The sequence below is a fragment of the Pteropus vampyrus genome, unplaced genomic scaffold (genome assembly GCF_000151845.1).
Source record: "Pteropus vampyrus isolate Shadow unplaced genomic scaffold, Pvam_2.0 Scaffold10, whole genome shotgun sequence".
NCBI lineage: Eukaryota > Metazoa > Chordata > Mammalia > Chiroptera > Pteropodidae > Pteropus > Pteropus vampyrus.
The window spans coordinates 15375816-15392770 of NW_011888791.1; the positions used below are offsets into that span (position 1 = coordinate 15375816).

The 16955-nt window shown below is 32.7% G+C and overlaps 1 protein-coding gene and 1 pseudogene across 4 annotated transcripts in view; both read left to right on the plus strand.

Moving 5' to 3' along the window:
• The window catches only part of BAZ1A (bromodomain adjacent to zinc finger domain 1A), a 90389-nt gene that overhangs the window by 71745 nt on the left and 1689 nt on the right, over positions 1-16955 (plus strand). For 2 of the 4 annotated variants that reach the window (XM_023522396.1, XM_023522393.1), the window contains exons 18-27: positions 145-741; positions 2370-2533; positions 3414-3571; positions 4671-4819; positions 7051-7140; positions 10381-10628; positions 10719-10945; positions 12456-12925; positions 14504-14646; positions 16658-16745. In XM_023522396.1, coding sequence (XP_023378164.1) covers positions 145-741; positions 2370-2533; positions 3414-3571; positions 4671-4819; positions 7051-7140; positions 10381-10628; positions 10719-10945; positions 12456-12925; positions 14504-14646; positions 16658-16745 — 2334 coding nt within the window. The remainder of the gene's footprint in view (positions 1-144; positions 742-2369; positions 2534-3413; positions 3572-4670; positions 4820-7050; positions 7141-10380; positions 10629-10718; positions 10946-12455; positions 12926-14503; positions 14647-16657; positions 16746-16955) is intronic. The other 2 variants (XM_011376773.2, XM_011376764.2) reach the window with 1 other exon arrangement.
• On the plus strand, positions 2792-2910 carry LOC111730992 (annotated as a pseudogene).

Sequence of the window (16955 nt, forward strand, 5' to 3'; positions counted from 1 at the left end):
ATACAGTCACATTGGGTTTTAGGATTTCAAACTGTGAATTTGGGGCATGCATTTAGCCCATAACACATCGTAACGTGGGGTAGCCTAATATTTTCCAATGAAAATTTAAAATATGATGATAATGATCAAATTTTTCAATTTTAGGGAAAAGGAGTCAAAATGGATTTAAAGAATTTACAAGGCAAGAAGAGATCAACTGTGTAACAAGAGAGCCTCTCACTGCTGATGAGGAAGAAGCTTTAAAACAAGAACATCAACGAAAAGAGAAAGAGCTCTTAGAAAAAATCCAAAGTGCCATAGCATGTACCAATATCTTTCCCTTGGGCCGTGACCGCATGTACAGGCGATATTGGATTTTCCCTTCTATTCCTGGATTGTTTATTGAAGAGGATTATTCTGGTCTCACTGAAGACATGCTGTTGCCTAGACCTTCATCATTCCAGAATAATATACAATTTCAAAGTCCTCAGGTATCCACTAAAACTGGAGAGTCTTTGATGTCTGAATCTACCTCCAACATTGACCAAGGTCCATGTGATGATTCTGTGCAGCTGCCAAAACCAGTGCATAAGCCAAATCGGTGGTGCTTTTACAGTTCTTGTGAACAACTAGACCAGCTTATCGAAGCTCTTAATTCTAGAGGACATAGAGAAAGTGCCTTAAAAGAAACTTTGTTGCAAGAGAAAAGCAGAATATGTGCACAACTAGCCCATTTTTCTGAAGAGAAATTTCATTTTTCAGGTAAATTTTCAGTGAAAACTATTGCCTTTATTTTTCTCTCCCCATAAACTCTGGTTCAGGATTAAACGATTTTCAAAAACTATTAGAGCTATATTTAAAACACTTATTTTTCATTTTTACCATGCTCTCTCTCAGTTTGAGAATTAGAGAAAATTTGCCAGTGAGAGAAACAAAGTGGTCCAGATTCCACTGGGTTCCATTTGGATTATGACAGACATATCTTTCTGATTTCATTCCTTTATCAGTAGACTCTGAATACCCAAGGCACAAAGGTTACATCAGAGATCCAGTAGTGAGCGAGGTCACTCACTAAGTGTTTTGGCTGAGGCTCCAGGGACAGGTTCCATTTAGTGATCACCTCTTTTGAGATTGGCTGCAAGGACAGATCAGGTAGCAGCATTTCCTATTTGATGGCTGATCCATTGATGACAGATAAGAGAAAGCAGTAAAGTGTATTAGGTATAAGTTTTTATATTACTAAATGAGACTCTTTAGATAGAGAACTCTTAAATTTACCATGACTACTTTAGTTCTCTTCAAGATTAAAAACTTTGGCTCACAATTCTTTTTCTAACAGCTTTGTTGAGATTTAATTCGTGCACCATGCAACTCACCCATTAAAAGTGTACAATCCAGTGGTTTTAGTATGTTCATAGGTATGTGCAACCATCCTACAGTCCATTTTAGAATATTTTAGTCACCTCATAAAGAAACACCATACCCTTTAGTTATCACCCCCATAGACCTAAGCAACCACAAATCTATTTTGTGTCTCTATGTCTGAACATTTTATATGAATGGTATTATATAATATATGGTCTTTTGTGACTGACTTCTGTCACTGAACATAATGTTTTCAAGATTCATATAAGTTGTAGCATATATCAGTACTTCATTCCTTTTTATGGCCAAATAATGTTCCATTGTATACCATTTTATTTATCCATATGTTAGTTGATGGACATTTCTGTCGTTTCCACCTTTTGGCTCTTAAAAATAATGCTACTATAAACATTTGCATGCATGTTTTTGTGTGGACATATGATCACTTTTCTTGATTATATACATAAGAGTGAAATTATTGGGTCATATGGTAATTCTGTTTAATCATTTGAGGAACTACCAGACTGTTTCTCAGAGTGGCTGTACACCATTTTATATTTCTTCCAACAGTGTGTGAGGATTAAGATTTCTCCACATCCTTGCCAACACTTGTTATAATCCGACTTTTTGATTCTAGCTATTATAGAGATGTGAAGTGGTACATCATTGTGGTTTTGACAATCATTTCCTGAATGACTAATAATGTTGAACATTTTTTCATAGTCTTATTGGCCATTTGTATGTCTTCCTTAAAGAAAAACCTATTCAGATTATTTGCCCATTTTTTAAATTGTATTATTTATCCTTTCATTGAATCGTAAGAGTTCTTTATATATTCTAGATACAAGTCCCTTATCAGATATATGATGTGCAAACATTTTTTTCTCTCCCTCCCCTTTTTCAATTGCCCTTGAGGATTTACTAAGTGTTTTTATGTCTGTTATCTCATGATCATAACAGTCACTTGGGGTAATTATATTTTTTAATAAGGAAATCACAATAAAGGTATTGGATAACTATTTCAGACAAACCTCAAACTGATAGCAAACCTACATATAGTCGGGGGAGATCTTCCAATGCCTATGATCCATCTCAGATGTCTGCAGAAAGGCAGCTTGAATTGAGGCTGAGAGATTTCCTTTTGGATATCGAAGATAGAATCTACCAAGGAACATTAGGAGCAATAAAGGTTTGTACTTGTTCCCATTTTTAGTTTACCTAATTATCAGAATTTTGGTTATATTTGTTAATTTATTTGATATAGGCAAGGCATGTATGTTTTGAATAAATACCAGGGAGTGATATATTTTTTATAAAAACTAAGTTTATTCCCCTCTATCAAGATATTTTATATGAATATAAATCTTTCTTAAATATACTACATGACTGTCTGTTTTCTTAAACAGAATTTAACAAATATAATTTACCTTTTAATATTAATTATTAAGTCTATGGCCATGCTACCCTGAACAAGCCCGATCCTGTCTGATCTCGGAAACTAAGCAGGGTCAGGTCTGGTTAGTACTTGGATGGGAGACCACCTAGGAAGACCAGGTGCTGTAGGCATAAAGAAATAATAATAATAAAAAGAAAAACATACTAATTATTAGTATTTTTAAAATATCTGTTTTATGGTATTTTCATCCAAGATATTGAAATGTGTAAGGATATTCTCTTCTTCCTTGACTAGCTCCTGCCTGCTCTGCTGAGTCTGGTTTGTTTATTGGTTTCTTTGTTACCTTTTTAAAATCTGTAAGTAATTCATGTTTGATATATGTGTTCTATTCATTCCTTTGCTATCATCTGTCACTTTTTTGCTATTATCAGGTGACCAATCTTAGAATTATTTATGATTTCCCTATATAGAGAATAAGGTACTAACTAAAGCTTCCATCTATGAATGATATGAATTCCATTTTGACCACTTAGTAATCTTATTTTTAGATCCGTTTTTGATTCATAATCTGTTCTAGAATATTCATGATTTTTCATATGTACATTGAGCCTCATACTTTTTAGGAACGACATATGCCATTTTTCAGGGTTAGTAAATTTGGGTTTTGTTGCAGGTTACAGATCGACACATGTGGCGATCAGCATTAGAAAATGGACGGTATGAGCTATTAAGTGAGGAAAACAAGGAAAATGGGATAATTAAAACTGTGAATGAAAATGTAGAAGAAGAGGTGGAAATTGATGAGCAAGCAAAGGTCATAGTAAAAGACAGGTATGAAAAGGATTTCTTAAAGTAACCATCACTTTACCTTGTCACTCTAATAGTTTTTTTCTGATGTAAATGTTTTTCTTCAAAAAATTGTTTTAAAATCTTTTCGTGAGGACTTTATACTGAAATGATGATTTTGCTAAACCTCAGTCTCTCTGTTACTCCACTTTGTACTAATGAATCCAAAAGACAGCTTGTTGGGATAATAATAATTTCTCAAGTTTTAAAAAAGTCTTTGAACTTAAGGTTTTATTAATTTTAGAAAGTAACTTGATGCTACCCATTTTACTTTTCTGTAGGAAAATTTAGTAAATTGTAGTAGACGCAAATATTATTTGAATAATCAGATAATCAGAACCTATTTCTCTATATTTATAGAGAAATACTTTTGCTTTTTTGGAGTTATTTTAAGTAATATCCGCCCTTAAGGAGTTCATTGTCTAGAAGGAAATGGTGGAGAAATGTTAGGCTAGCAATTATAGAACTGGGTGAGAGTTCTGATAGAAGTAAATACTCATGCAAATGTAATACATACTGGTTGCCTTGGTAGAACACGAAAGACAGCAAAGGAAATGCTAGAGGAAGTGACTCCAAACCTGAGAAGATATGATACTGGGAGGGAAGATGTTGTACCAAAGGCTTTGAGTGAATGGGTTTGAACTTTTAAAAGACCATTTTAGCTGTAGCATGGAGATTTATTGCAAAGGTAGTAAGATTGGAGACAAAGGAGCAAGTTAGGAGGCAGCTGTAAGTGTGTTAACAATAAAAGTGGAAGCAAGAGATAGAGCTAAGCTGCCTGAGATACTTTCCTTTCCAGGCCCATCACAGTGTCACGTCTCTAAAACCTTTTTCTTATACCTATACCTTGTGTCATTCACCTTCCCGCCTCCAAATATTTGCCCTTCTGACCTCTTTAAATAACCTTTAGTTTAGCTCTTGATTCATATATTTATCTTCCTTTCTTACACTTATGAGATTCCCTTGCCATTGAAGAAACTATTTCTTATACAGATATAAGTAAGCATTTGGATGAATGAGTGGACTCAGGTTTCACCTAATAGTGTTTTTAAGTACCATAAACTCTTCATTGTTTTAATTATAGACTTTTGGGCATAAAAACAGAAACTCCAAGTACTGTCTCAACTAATGCAAGTACACCACAATCAGTGAGCAATGTGGTTCATTATCTGGCAATGGCACTTTTTCAAATAGAGCAGGGCATTGAGCGGCGTTTTCTCAAAGCTCCACTTGGTAAGTATCAGTTTTTAATTCAAAATATTATATTTTAAATGATTTTGAAATTTCTCATTAATTAATAGAACTTTATTGGCCGACATAATGAAATTGGTTGACTGATTTGAAAAATTCAAAATTGTATTTTCATTTTAATATATGAGTTCTTTCAGGTGAGATATATTTTTTAAATAATACTTAAACACTTTTTAAAATTTATTCTAGATATTCATTCATTTTAATAAATATCTTTTTAACTATTTGTCAATCTCTTCTTTTGCGAAAACTTCATCAAAAGAAATATTACCAAAACCTGTGACTAACCATAATATTCAAAGATTATACTTAATTATTTTGTCGTATTTTAAAACAGAACCCCAAAGAAGCTACTTAAATGTCCACCATTAGGATGGTTTAATAAAGTGGGTCTCTAAATCAGAAATACCAAGTGTTAAAGGGTACATAGATGAGAAAATGCTCTAAAATTTATGGTTACAATGATAGAAATAATACTATCTGGCTCATGTTTTAACAATTTATAAAATTAATTTGCGTTTAGGGACTAATCAAGGAACATGATCGTTGTGTCTTTAGGAAAATAATATGTTTCAAGTTCCAAATCAATTTTCATGTCATAACTGCCTCTTACTTCCCTGTGGTCTTTCTGAAATGTTGAAATTAATTTATAATTCATCATATCGAGATATTTTATATCTCGATAATAAGATACTAGAAAAATAATTTTTTGAAACCATATCTTTTTGGTCTTATATTGAGAAAGCAACTTGAGTAGACTAAAATCCTTTAAAAAGCATTTAAATATTACCTATTGATTAGTAAGAACAAACTTCTATAAATAGATGGTGCTATCAGAGCAATTCTGGAATGAGAATGTATTTGTAAAATGTCTGTTTTTAAGTTGAAAAGCTTCTGGCCAGTATCTCATTGTTCTAATAGGCCTATTCATATTGTTCATAAATTGATAATTCCACCATGAGCTCAATAACTCACTATTCACATTGAAAGTATTATTTGTAAGAAATAAAATACATATGATCACAGCTCACACAGGTATCATACTTTGTATTTATTTTATTACTCTTATTTCCTAGTCTAATATTTCTCAATATTTTTGGTGTCTAAATCAAATTACATGTACAAGGGATCTCTTTGTATTACATGTTGAATCTGTAATTACTTCAACTAAAATTTTAATTAAATGTTATTTATAAATCATGTAGCTCTTATAAATGTTAGATATTACTGTTATTCATTAATCCTGTGATTCCAAAAGGGGTAAAGGGCTAAAACACAATTCTGCTGATTTTTCCACTTTAGCCATCAATTAAATTAAATGTAATTTTTTAAAGGAAAAAAATTAATTGTTTAGTGTGTCTATATTTTTACCAGTATATTTTATTAGCTATTTAGACAAAGAAAAAAAGTTAACACTGGGAGATATTGCAACATATATCTAGTAAGTTATATGAGAGCTCAGAGCTGTGGTGTTCTTAGGCTGGTTTGTATATAGCAGTGTTAGAACATGAATTTTTATCCTGAAAGATATTTTTTAAAAATGATTTTAATTTGGAATCTTAAAAAAATAAGTAAAATATGAAAAAGTCAACTTACTTTACTTAATTTGGTAGTATATGTTGGTCAAAGTCAATGTTGATCATTTATAATATAGATGTTACCATTTACCATTGGTGCCCCATTAAAAAGTTAATAATATAACTGATGTCTCTAACTCTTAATTTTATGTGTAAATCTTTGAAGGGTCTGTTGTGAATGAGACAGCAGGAGATGGAGGTGCCTCTGGGATTTTAAGATTGTCTAAATATTTGTAGCAATGTAATCAAGACTATCCTTAATTTGGGAGAGAAAGGGGGCTTCCACTTTATGAATGTTTGAGTAGAATATAAAAATTTTCCATTTTTGATAAGGAATTTCCCAGTTTAGCTTAAGAGATTATTTCAGTTTCTTGATGAAGCAAGTAAGAAATAATTTTACTTACATTCTAACTTCCCTAGTATGTCCTTTTTATTCTAGCGATTAATCACATTAATAAAACTGGGCTTTTTTCTTTTTAAACTTGGGGAAGATAATCATATTCCAGTTAATTATTTTATGTAAGATATGTGAAAATTATTTAGGATGATAATTTCATCATTTATAAAGTCATGCTTATGGTTAAACCCTTAAGCTATGAAAAAATCCTCAAACTAACTTTATCAATTTGAAATTAGGTAACACAGAAATTAATAAAGATCAAAAGAGAGATAGAAAAAAAAAGGACAAGAAAAAGAGAGAGGAAGATCAATCTAGTGTGAGAGATGGTAAATTTTTAACTTTTTAAAGAACTTTGTTTTTATAAAGAATTATGATTTGACTTTATATTGCTGAATACTGGTTTGCATATTTAACTTTTGAAGGAAAACCTTAGATTTGATATTTTGATAGTGTTCGGGGCAAGCTTATAAAACAATGTCACCTTCCTAACATTTTCCTTTCTACATTTCACACCTCTTGTACATCAATATATAAAAAGTTAACATTGGTGAATCTTAGTACATTTAAATATTAGTGGAAAGAATGAACAGCTATGGAATGCATGTTTACTTGTTTTGCATATAGTATTCACAGCACTTTTTTCTTTTATTGGCAGAAGGAGAATAATAGGGTAGGCGTTTTTATTGTTTTATCTCCTAGAGAAGCCTTTATGGCATGGTCACAGGGGTTACTTTACAGTGGCAGTTAACAGTATGATCATATGACTACCAATAGTAAAATCCTTTCATTTAGTAATTTCTTGAAGAATTTATCTCTGCTAGCATAATGGAAGATAAAAGAGAAACAAGACATTTCTACCCATGAAAGTTATATAATCTGAAGCAGCAGCAAGGAGTCATTTGTATGTACTCTTTTTTATTCTTATTTAAGTACCATATGAGAATAGAAAAAGCAGACATCTATTTATGTTTGTATTTTTACATTTAAAATGTTTTAAACTGGGTAGGAGTAGGTGGGATAAATTAGACCTTGAACTACCACTGGTTTAATTTTCTTAAAGCATCTCTTTGATCAAAACCTGCAGTGTTTGACCAACCTTTGAGTTAAAAACCATTCAAATTGACTTTCAAAGTTCCAAGGTTCTTCATAAATTGTCATTTTCTTCCACTCTTCCACATTGGCCTCTGCAGCCTTATTTCTTGCCATTACCAGGAAGAATGCCCTCTGATTTATCCAGAAAGATTTCTTCAAGATCTTCGAACTAGCAATACTTACTGTCTCCTTCCTTGGAGGTCACTGCTCAGATAAAAACTTTTCATGAAGCTTTATATGAAAAACCAAGATAAATAGTACAGAAGGAGAAGGTGGACATAAATCAAATGGATTGTATTATTGCATTTATTTCTCACTTTGCTAATATTTCTTGTTAGCTTTGTATAAGGAGCCATTTGACCCATTCATTTTTTTCCCTCTCCCACTAAGTAATTAATTGCTATTATTTTCAGAATTCTGGTGCTTTTTCAAACAGCTTATTTACTCATATTTTCAAACATTTATTTCTTAAAACATATTAAACATAATTATTTTATACTCTAATTCCATTATCTCAAGTCTTTATAGGTCATATTCTGCTGGCTCCTGCTTATAGTGTTTTGTTTCCACATGTGCCTTGTGGGTTTTGACTATTAACTCTCATTCCTCAGAACTTGATATATGATGTTTCTTCAGAGAGGATTTGCAAAGTTTGTACTTCTTTCTGCCATTCATCTGAGGTCACTACCAACCCTGGACCACTTTAAAATCTTAGTTGGCAGTTTTTCAGCTTTTAAACCTGTTCAAGGATTTGCTTATAGTTACATATTCTTAGGGTATCTTTATTTTCCCTTTCTATCCAACACCAAGGTCCAGATATGCAGATTTCTTGCTACCTCCTCCTTTCTTCATGGCACCCTTTCTATCTTGAAAGTATAGTCTTTTGGGGTCCTAGCTTTTTAGAGGGGACTCATCCCATTGGTTTCATGTCCTTCCTTTTTCACCCTGCCCAGTAGTCACATGGGCACTCGAGACCCGCTAGTGTTTGATAGGTCTGTTGCGTTATGATTTCAACTCATTGTGGATATTTTCACCCTCCAAGCTGTATTAAAATTATCTTTTTCTTTTAATTTTTATTTTTCAATTACAGTTGACATTCAGTATTATTTTATATTGGTTTCAGGTGTACAGCATAGTAGTTAAACATTTAAATAATTTACAAAGTGATTCCGCTAATTAGTCTGTTTTCTTAAAGGTAAGGACTTGTACCATTCATATCTTCTAAAGTGCTGCATATAAGAGGAACAATATAATGCAGGAATGATGATGATAATAGCATTAACTCTATGACAGTTTACATGTGTTATCTATTATTATCTTGTTTAATCTTCCCAACATCCTTCATTGGTAGATACTATCCACATTACTATTGAAGAACCTGAGGTGTAGAGGATTTAAGTAACTCACCCAGGCTCACATAGGGGAGCTAGTATTCACCTCAGTGCAGACTGACTCTGGAGTCCACATTCTCTTAACCATTATGCTACTGCCCAAGACGTTTTATTCGAGGATAATAATAGTAGATATGGCATGATAGGACCAAACAGAGTCTTACATACCTTGCAGAATTTTAGGTCCTTCATAATTAAGTGTAGTGTCTTAGGAAAACTAAGGTGGTAGCAAGAGTGAAGATTAATTGAAGATGGAAATCACATGCCAGTGCAAAACATAGACTGACTGGCTAGATTAATGGCATCTACCCAAATGACCATAAATTTTTAGCCTGGAAGACAAAGGGATGATGCTATTAATGACACAAGATTTCAAATGTTTTTGTATAACTATTGGTGCTGAAAGTTCTTTTGAAGAGGTATTAACATTTGTTATTTACCTAATTTTTAAAATAATATTTTCTTAGAGATAGAAGACAATATAGTTGACATTTATACATAACTGATTTTTTAATAACAGCTATATTGAGATACAACTCACATATGTAAAATTCACCCATTTAAAATACACAGTTCAGTGGTTTTAGTATATTCATAGTTGTACAGCCACTATTAATTTCAGAATATTTTCATTAGCCCCAGAAGAAACCTCATATATGATTGCTATTTAACTGAGAGCATCTTTTATCTGAAAATGAGGAAGTAATATCCTTGATTCAAATGAATAGTACCCAACCTATAACCATATTTAACCAGTTTTCTGAATTAGACCAAGATTTGATACAAAGATTAGATTGAGAACACATTGCCTAAGTTATTATTCTCTTTTAACTATTGAAATCTCCAAGCATTCGATTTACAGATTTAAGTAATCCTTAAGTAATCCTTTATGTCATAACAAGATATGGCTCAGCAAATATTTTCTTTAATATGAGGTTTTTGTTTTTTAATATCAACATGGTCTTTTTTTTAAGTGTTACAAAGAATAATCGTAAAATCTATCCTGTTTAAACCACCAAGAAAATAGTTTCAGATGTCTAGGATTTGCCTAGGAACTTTAATCACTTTCCCTTTTCATTTAAGATGCCAGTGACAGTGGGCGTTCTTATAAAACAGTCCTGGACCGTTGGAGAGAGTCTCTTCTTTCTTCTGCTAGTCTATCCCAAGTTTTTCTTCATCTCTCCACTTTGGATCGCAGTGTGATATGGTCTAAATCTATACTGAATGCTCGTTGTAAGATCTGCCGAAAGAAAGGCGATGCTGAAAACATGGTACTTTGTGATGGCTGTGATCGAGGTCATCATACCTACTGTGTTCGACCGAAGCTGAAGGTATTTTTTCTCTTCTACTTCTAAGATTAGAAATGAGACTTAGAGATTTTGAGTGACAGATGATTAATGACCATTTATGTGATTTGTCAGACTGTGCCTGAAGGAGACTGGTTTTGTCCAGAGTGTCGGCCAAAGCAACGTTCTAGAAGACTCTCCTCTAGACAGAGACCATCGTTGGAAAGTGATGAAGAGATGGAAGACAGTATGGAAGGTGAGGATGATGAAGTTGATGGTGATGATGAAGAGTGTCAAAGTGAGGAGGAAGAATACGAGCTAGAACAAGATGAAGATGACTCTCAAGAAGAGGAAGATATCAGGTAAGTCCTAACATACAATAAAATGAGGATTCATGTCTTAAATAGTCTTAAATAGACAATCCCTTGACTGTTCAAATACAAATGGGGAGTGGTTGGGGTCCATAGTTCTTTTTTAACTAGGGTGTAATATAGTAGCCTGAAGTTATCCTTGCTTTACGTATTATAAACAGTTGAATTTTTCTCAAAGGAGTTTAGTAGTACCTGTGTGATCTTAGCCAGATCATAAAATCAAGTATAAGTTCAAGTTTGGACAGGAATGCCAATTCAGAGACACATCAAAGTTGATTTTACTTAATTTTATGCCTAAAGCAGCAAATAAACACTTCAGTGCTTCAGAGAGTGATAATTATGGTGATCTTGGCAGTCAGAGAGAGAGAGAGGAGAGAGCCAGCGCAGGCGAGCAGGAAGGACATTATATTTTATTTACTTTTTTATACAACCATATCAGCACCTAGAAACAACTTCTACACTACCATATAATCAAATACGCTTCGGCATAGCAAGTTATTTCACCCAGGCCTAATCAGTGGGTTTAGAGCCTGGTTATTCCTGCTATGGCACTGGGGCAATCTGCCCTTATTTGTCTCTAAGACTTCCCTCTCCTTTTGACATTCGAACCACATTCATGTGGAATCAGGAAAAGGGAATGTGAAGCAAGGGCAACCTAGAACTGACAAAGTACAAAAAGGCCACAGTCTGAGGAGACTTAAGTAGAGAGATCTACTCCACTAATTTTAAATAAATTGTTTTTTAGTAGCTCCAAGTAGTTGGATAATTGTTTAAAGGCTGTCACTAAGATAAATAAAGTTGATAAAGAATTATAGATAGGTTGTATTGCATAAAGAAGATAAAGAATTTGCAAAATTCCTAGAAATACTTTAGGTAAACTGGAAGTTCAGGTATGTGGGGAGATGGATAAAGGGAGGCTTAATGGGGTTGTTTTATCCTTGTCTACAACTTAAAGGCAGTTAAAAGATTGAATCTAGTTTTGTATTTTACAGTAAGAATCAGGAGATGGCAAAGAGATTCTTGGCTTGGTATCCAGGTTTAAGGCCTTCTGTAGTGGCAGCTGTTGGCCGAAACTGTAGGTTACTTTAGTATCAACGAAAATGAAAAATGATAGTGTCTTATAGCATAAGGAGGTAGGAGATTTGCGTTTTAAGATTAGTTCATCATCTTTTAAAGTTTTCCAACTTGGTTCTCATTTAGATTTTATTATAGTTTATCACAATTTAGGATTTGATTTTCATGATGATGTCCTGGAGTTGCCAAGAAAATAATAAATATTCTCTTTGCATTATAAAGAAATATGTGAAAACACATTTTAGATTTCCATGAAATATTTGTTAGCCGCTAAGTTTAAATAATTGAATATAGAATAAGTCTCAGTAATATAGAAAAGTAATATATGTAGAACACATTGGCCGAATACTAGAACAAGGGGAATAGAAGTAAGCATATATTCATCATTGCTCTGTACAATAATTGTGTTTCCTAACAATATTTATAGCCCACCAAAACGAGGAAGACCACAAGTTAGATTGCCAATTAAAACAAGAGGGAGACTTAACTCTACTTTCTCAAGTCGTGGCCAACGACAAGATCCTGGAAGGTATACTTCAAGGAGTCAGCAGAGTACACCCAAAACAACTGTCTCTTCAAAAACTACTGGTAGAAGCCTAAGAAAGATAAAATCTGCTCCTCCTACAGTAACAAAATCTTTAAGAATTGCCAGCCGTTCTACTCGCCAGAGTCATGGCCCGCTGCAAGCAGATGTGTTTGTAGAACTACTTAGTCCTCGTAGAAGACGCAGAGGCAGAAAAAATGCTAATAATACACCAGAAAATAGTCCCAACTTCCCTAACTTCAGAGTCATTGCCACAAAGTCAAGTGAGCAGCCAAGATCTCTAAATGTTGCTTCAAAGCTTTCTCTCCAAGATAGTGAATCCAAAAGAAGAGGCAGGAAAAGACAATCTACAGGTATGAAATCCAATTTAAACTATCCTTACCATAAAAAAAATGAATAATTTGATGGAAAGATTGAATGTTGAGATATTTTGGATTATTTTTTAAGGCTGTCACTAAGATATACAAAGTTTTTAGGGAGCTACCTGATCTGAAAAGCATAATATTCATTGAAGGAGTGGCTATTTGGGGAATAAAGGTAAACTATATTTCTAGTATTCCTACTAGTGTAGCAGGGTGTTTGTAAGAAATTTGCAAACAATGTTCTGTGTTTAATAGAGAGACTTGGCCAGTATTTGAACAATCTCAGTGTAACACATTATAACACATTTCATTCTCTTCTACCTTTTCCTGCTTCAAAATACACATACTCATTACCAGGCAAGCTATATTGGGTTATTTGGTAAGGTTCCCATTTGACATACTGAATTTGGAGACAGTAGAGAGTTGTAGGCAGTGATAATTGCTCGGGAGTGATCACCAGCTATGTAATTCTAATAATTATTGTTTAAAGTAATCTTTATCCATGTAATAATCTCTCTATCCATTTATCTCTTCAATCCTATATTTTTTTGTTGTTCATTTCAATAGTTAGAAAACTTTGATATTTCCAAAAAATGAAGGTAAACATCAAAGAACATCTCCTGTTCTTTGAAGAATTATAGATAGGTTGTATTGCATTATTCAAACAATGACAGGATTAAGGAATTCATTGCTGAAAGGATGAAGTATGGTCAGTTTTTGCAGTTGCCAGGTTGTCGGGTGTTAGGAGAGAAGTATCAGTTAACTTTGCACCAAGATCTGATTTAGCTCTTCTTATCGCCTTATCTCTTTTGCTCTTCCCCAGATCTAAACTCCAAGCTGTTTGGAAAAATAGTACACCTGAAACATTTTTATTCAAAAGCATTCTGCTGAAAAAAAATTTTGTTGTTATTGACTGATTTGTGAAATGACTAACCTGGTTCTAAGAACAAATGACAGGAGAAAAATATGGATTTACATTTAAGTAGAGAATATAAACACCTGAATTCACATATGGACTATACTATCCTTTTCTACTAATTCATACACCTTAGATTTCATTATACACTTTAGACTTTATGAGAAACGCATTTTGCGTTAAGGAAATTCTCCATCTAAAATTAAGATTAATAAGAATAATCTTTTATTTCATCATTGAGAATTACTTCTCTATTATGCAAGGTAATTTGTAGAGGCATACTTTCTTGATCCAAAGAGATAACTTTCCTCAGGATGTGTTTCAAGAAATACTGGAGAATTGCTTACTTTTATTTTACTGTAGTCGAAAACATTTTTAATAAAAAGAATTAAAAGAATCCACAAACTTCGTGTTCTAGAATTTTCTTTTGTATTACACTCTTTGTACAATATGTTCCCAATGAATGTTTAATTCAATTGGAAGTTTTTTAAATCGAACAGAAAGTAATGAATAATTGGTCCAGATTTTCATGTCTCTCATAATTAGTTTAACATCTCACTGTATAGTGTCAATTTTGTTCATACTTATATGCCGTATTTTGCCTGTAGTGATCAAATATTTTGCTTTGTCATCACTTAAAATTAATTATTCAGAATCATCTCCTATGACACTGAATCGAAGGAGTTCAGGCCGACAGGGAGGAGTTCATGAATTGTCTGCTTTTGAACAACTTGTTGTAGAATTGGTACGGCACGATGACAGCTGGCCTTTCTTGAAACTTGTTTCTAAAATCCAGGTAATATTACTAGACTTTATTAAATGTATTCATGTGTATTACCTGCTTTAGTCTGCATGGCAGTTTTGAGATAGTCCAAACACCTATTAGTCACTGTGTATATGAAAAAAAAAAAAAACACATGGAAAGTTGGTTCCTATCTTAAAAAAAAATGGAGTTAAACAGCATCGTCTCCTCAATCCCTTCTAATCCTGTGACTGATTCTTATAAATAATGATTGTGTTTAAATAAATTCAATGTTTTTATTCTGTGTAATAAATACAAATATAGTTCATTCAACTGAGTATCGATATTTCTATTATTTAAAACAGTGGTTCTAAAACTTTAGCATATATCAGAATCACCTGGAGGGCTTATTAAAACACAGATTACTGGGCCCTACCCTAGAGTTCTTGATTCATTAGGTCTGGAATGATGTCCAATCATTTGCATTATTGACAAATGCTGATGGTGCTGTTCCAAAGACCACAGTTTGAGAAACATTGATTTAAAGGATGGGTACTCCTAAATCACAACTGACCTAACCTTACTAAGGAATTAGAGATGGTGCTATAGTTATTTTATACAGTTAACCCTTGAACAACACGGGTTTGAACTGCTTGGGTCCACTTACATGTGGATTTTTTTCAACAAATATATTGGAAAATTATTTGGAAACTTCCTTACTACTGTGAAGCAATTGTATCAATTACACTAGACTACCATAAAGCAACCATATTGCTGCTGCTTCATTATCAATGCATGAATCTATACTGTAAATAAATATGAATTTTTTACATTATCTTTTCATTTTTGATATCTAGTGTTAGTAATACATATAACATCTACAGTGTTTATATCATAGAAGACAATATTGATGTCGATGCTGACAGACGATTCATCTTGCAGATAATGTACACTTACAGTACTGTTAAATACAGTATAGTATTGTAAATGTATTTTCTCTTCCTTGTGATTGTTAACATTTTCTTTTCTCTAGATTTATTGTAATAATACAGTCTATAACATACAAAATATGTGTTAACTGACTGTTTATGTTATCGGTAAGGTTTCCAGTCAGCAGTAGGCTATTAGTAGTTAAGTTTTGGGGGAGTCAAAAGTTATACACAGATTTTCAACTATACAGTAGGTCAGCACTCCTAACCCTCATGTTGTTCAAGGGTCAACTGTATATATATGGCAAAATATGATATGCTATAGCAGAGACAGGACAGTGTTACAGTTAATAGAAGTTATATAATGGTCTTTCAGCAGTAGAAAAGAAAAAGAGATTGACTTGAGCATTTCAGAATGAGAGAATCACAGGAATTAGAAACTTTTTTTTTATAGAACTGTTTGGCTTGGTCATTGAAGTAAGATGGAATTTCAACAGTGAGAAATGGAAAGAGAACATTTCAGGAAGAGGAGATGATAAGTTAAAGACCTGGAAATGAGAATATGGGGGACGATAGGTAATTTTAATGGGGCAGACTAGTTGGAGACAACTAGATTATAAAGGATCTCACTTGTCAGTGTTAGGTGAAAGTTTCTGAATGAAAAAGTGACATCAGAATTCTGCTTTGAGATTTCAAGAGCAAGAATGTAAAGGATTAGTTAACATTGAATAGCATCTTATAAAAATTAAATCTCAATTTGATTCTAACTCATTTTTCCTGAGTAGTTTTGTGCTGAATTAAGTTTCGTTACATACTTTTTATTCTTTATTACGAATGCAATAATGCCCATTAAAGAATTTTTTATAGATACATATATGTATCTAGAGAGAGAGAGAGAGACAAAGGGAGCACACAAAACCATAATCTCTTTCTTCTCACAATAAATTGTTAACATTTTTTATAGTATCAAGTAGACTTCTACAGCATTAAATAACCAAAATGTATTATGTAGTTTTAATGGAATAATAGTATTCAGAGGGTAGTATGCAGTTGCTTTTAAATGCAAAACCTTCATGTATTTGACTACTATCTCTAGTAAATTTTATAGGAAAGGTAATGTTTGAATTATTTTACAGGTTCCAGACTATTATGACATCATCAAAAAGCCTATTGCCTTAAATATAATTCGTGAAAAAGTGAACAAATGTGAATATAAATTAGCATGTAAGTAATTTATATTTTTTCTTTTAATTATTTTTGTTTAAAGAAGTAGAGAGTTGTTTATCTTTGATTTAAATAATATATATTAATGGAATTATGTAAATGGCATCCCAAAAGGTCCCTAAAATGTTTATCCATGTATATAGAGATGAAAGATGGATGGGAATGGAATGAGTTAAAAATATACTATGTAATCTGATCTTAATAGAAGTT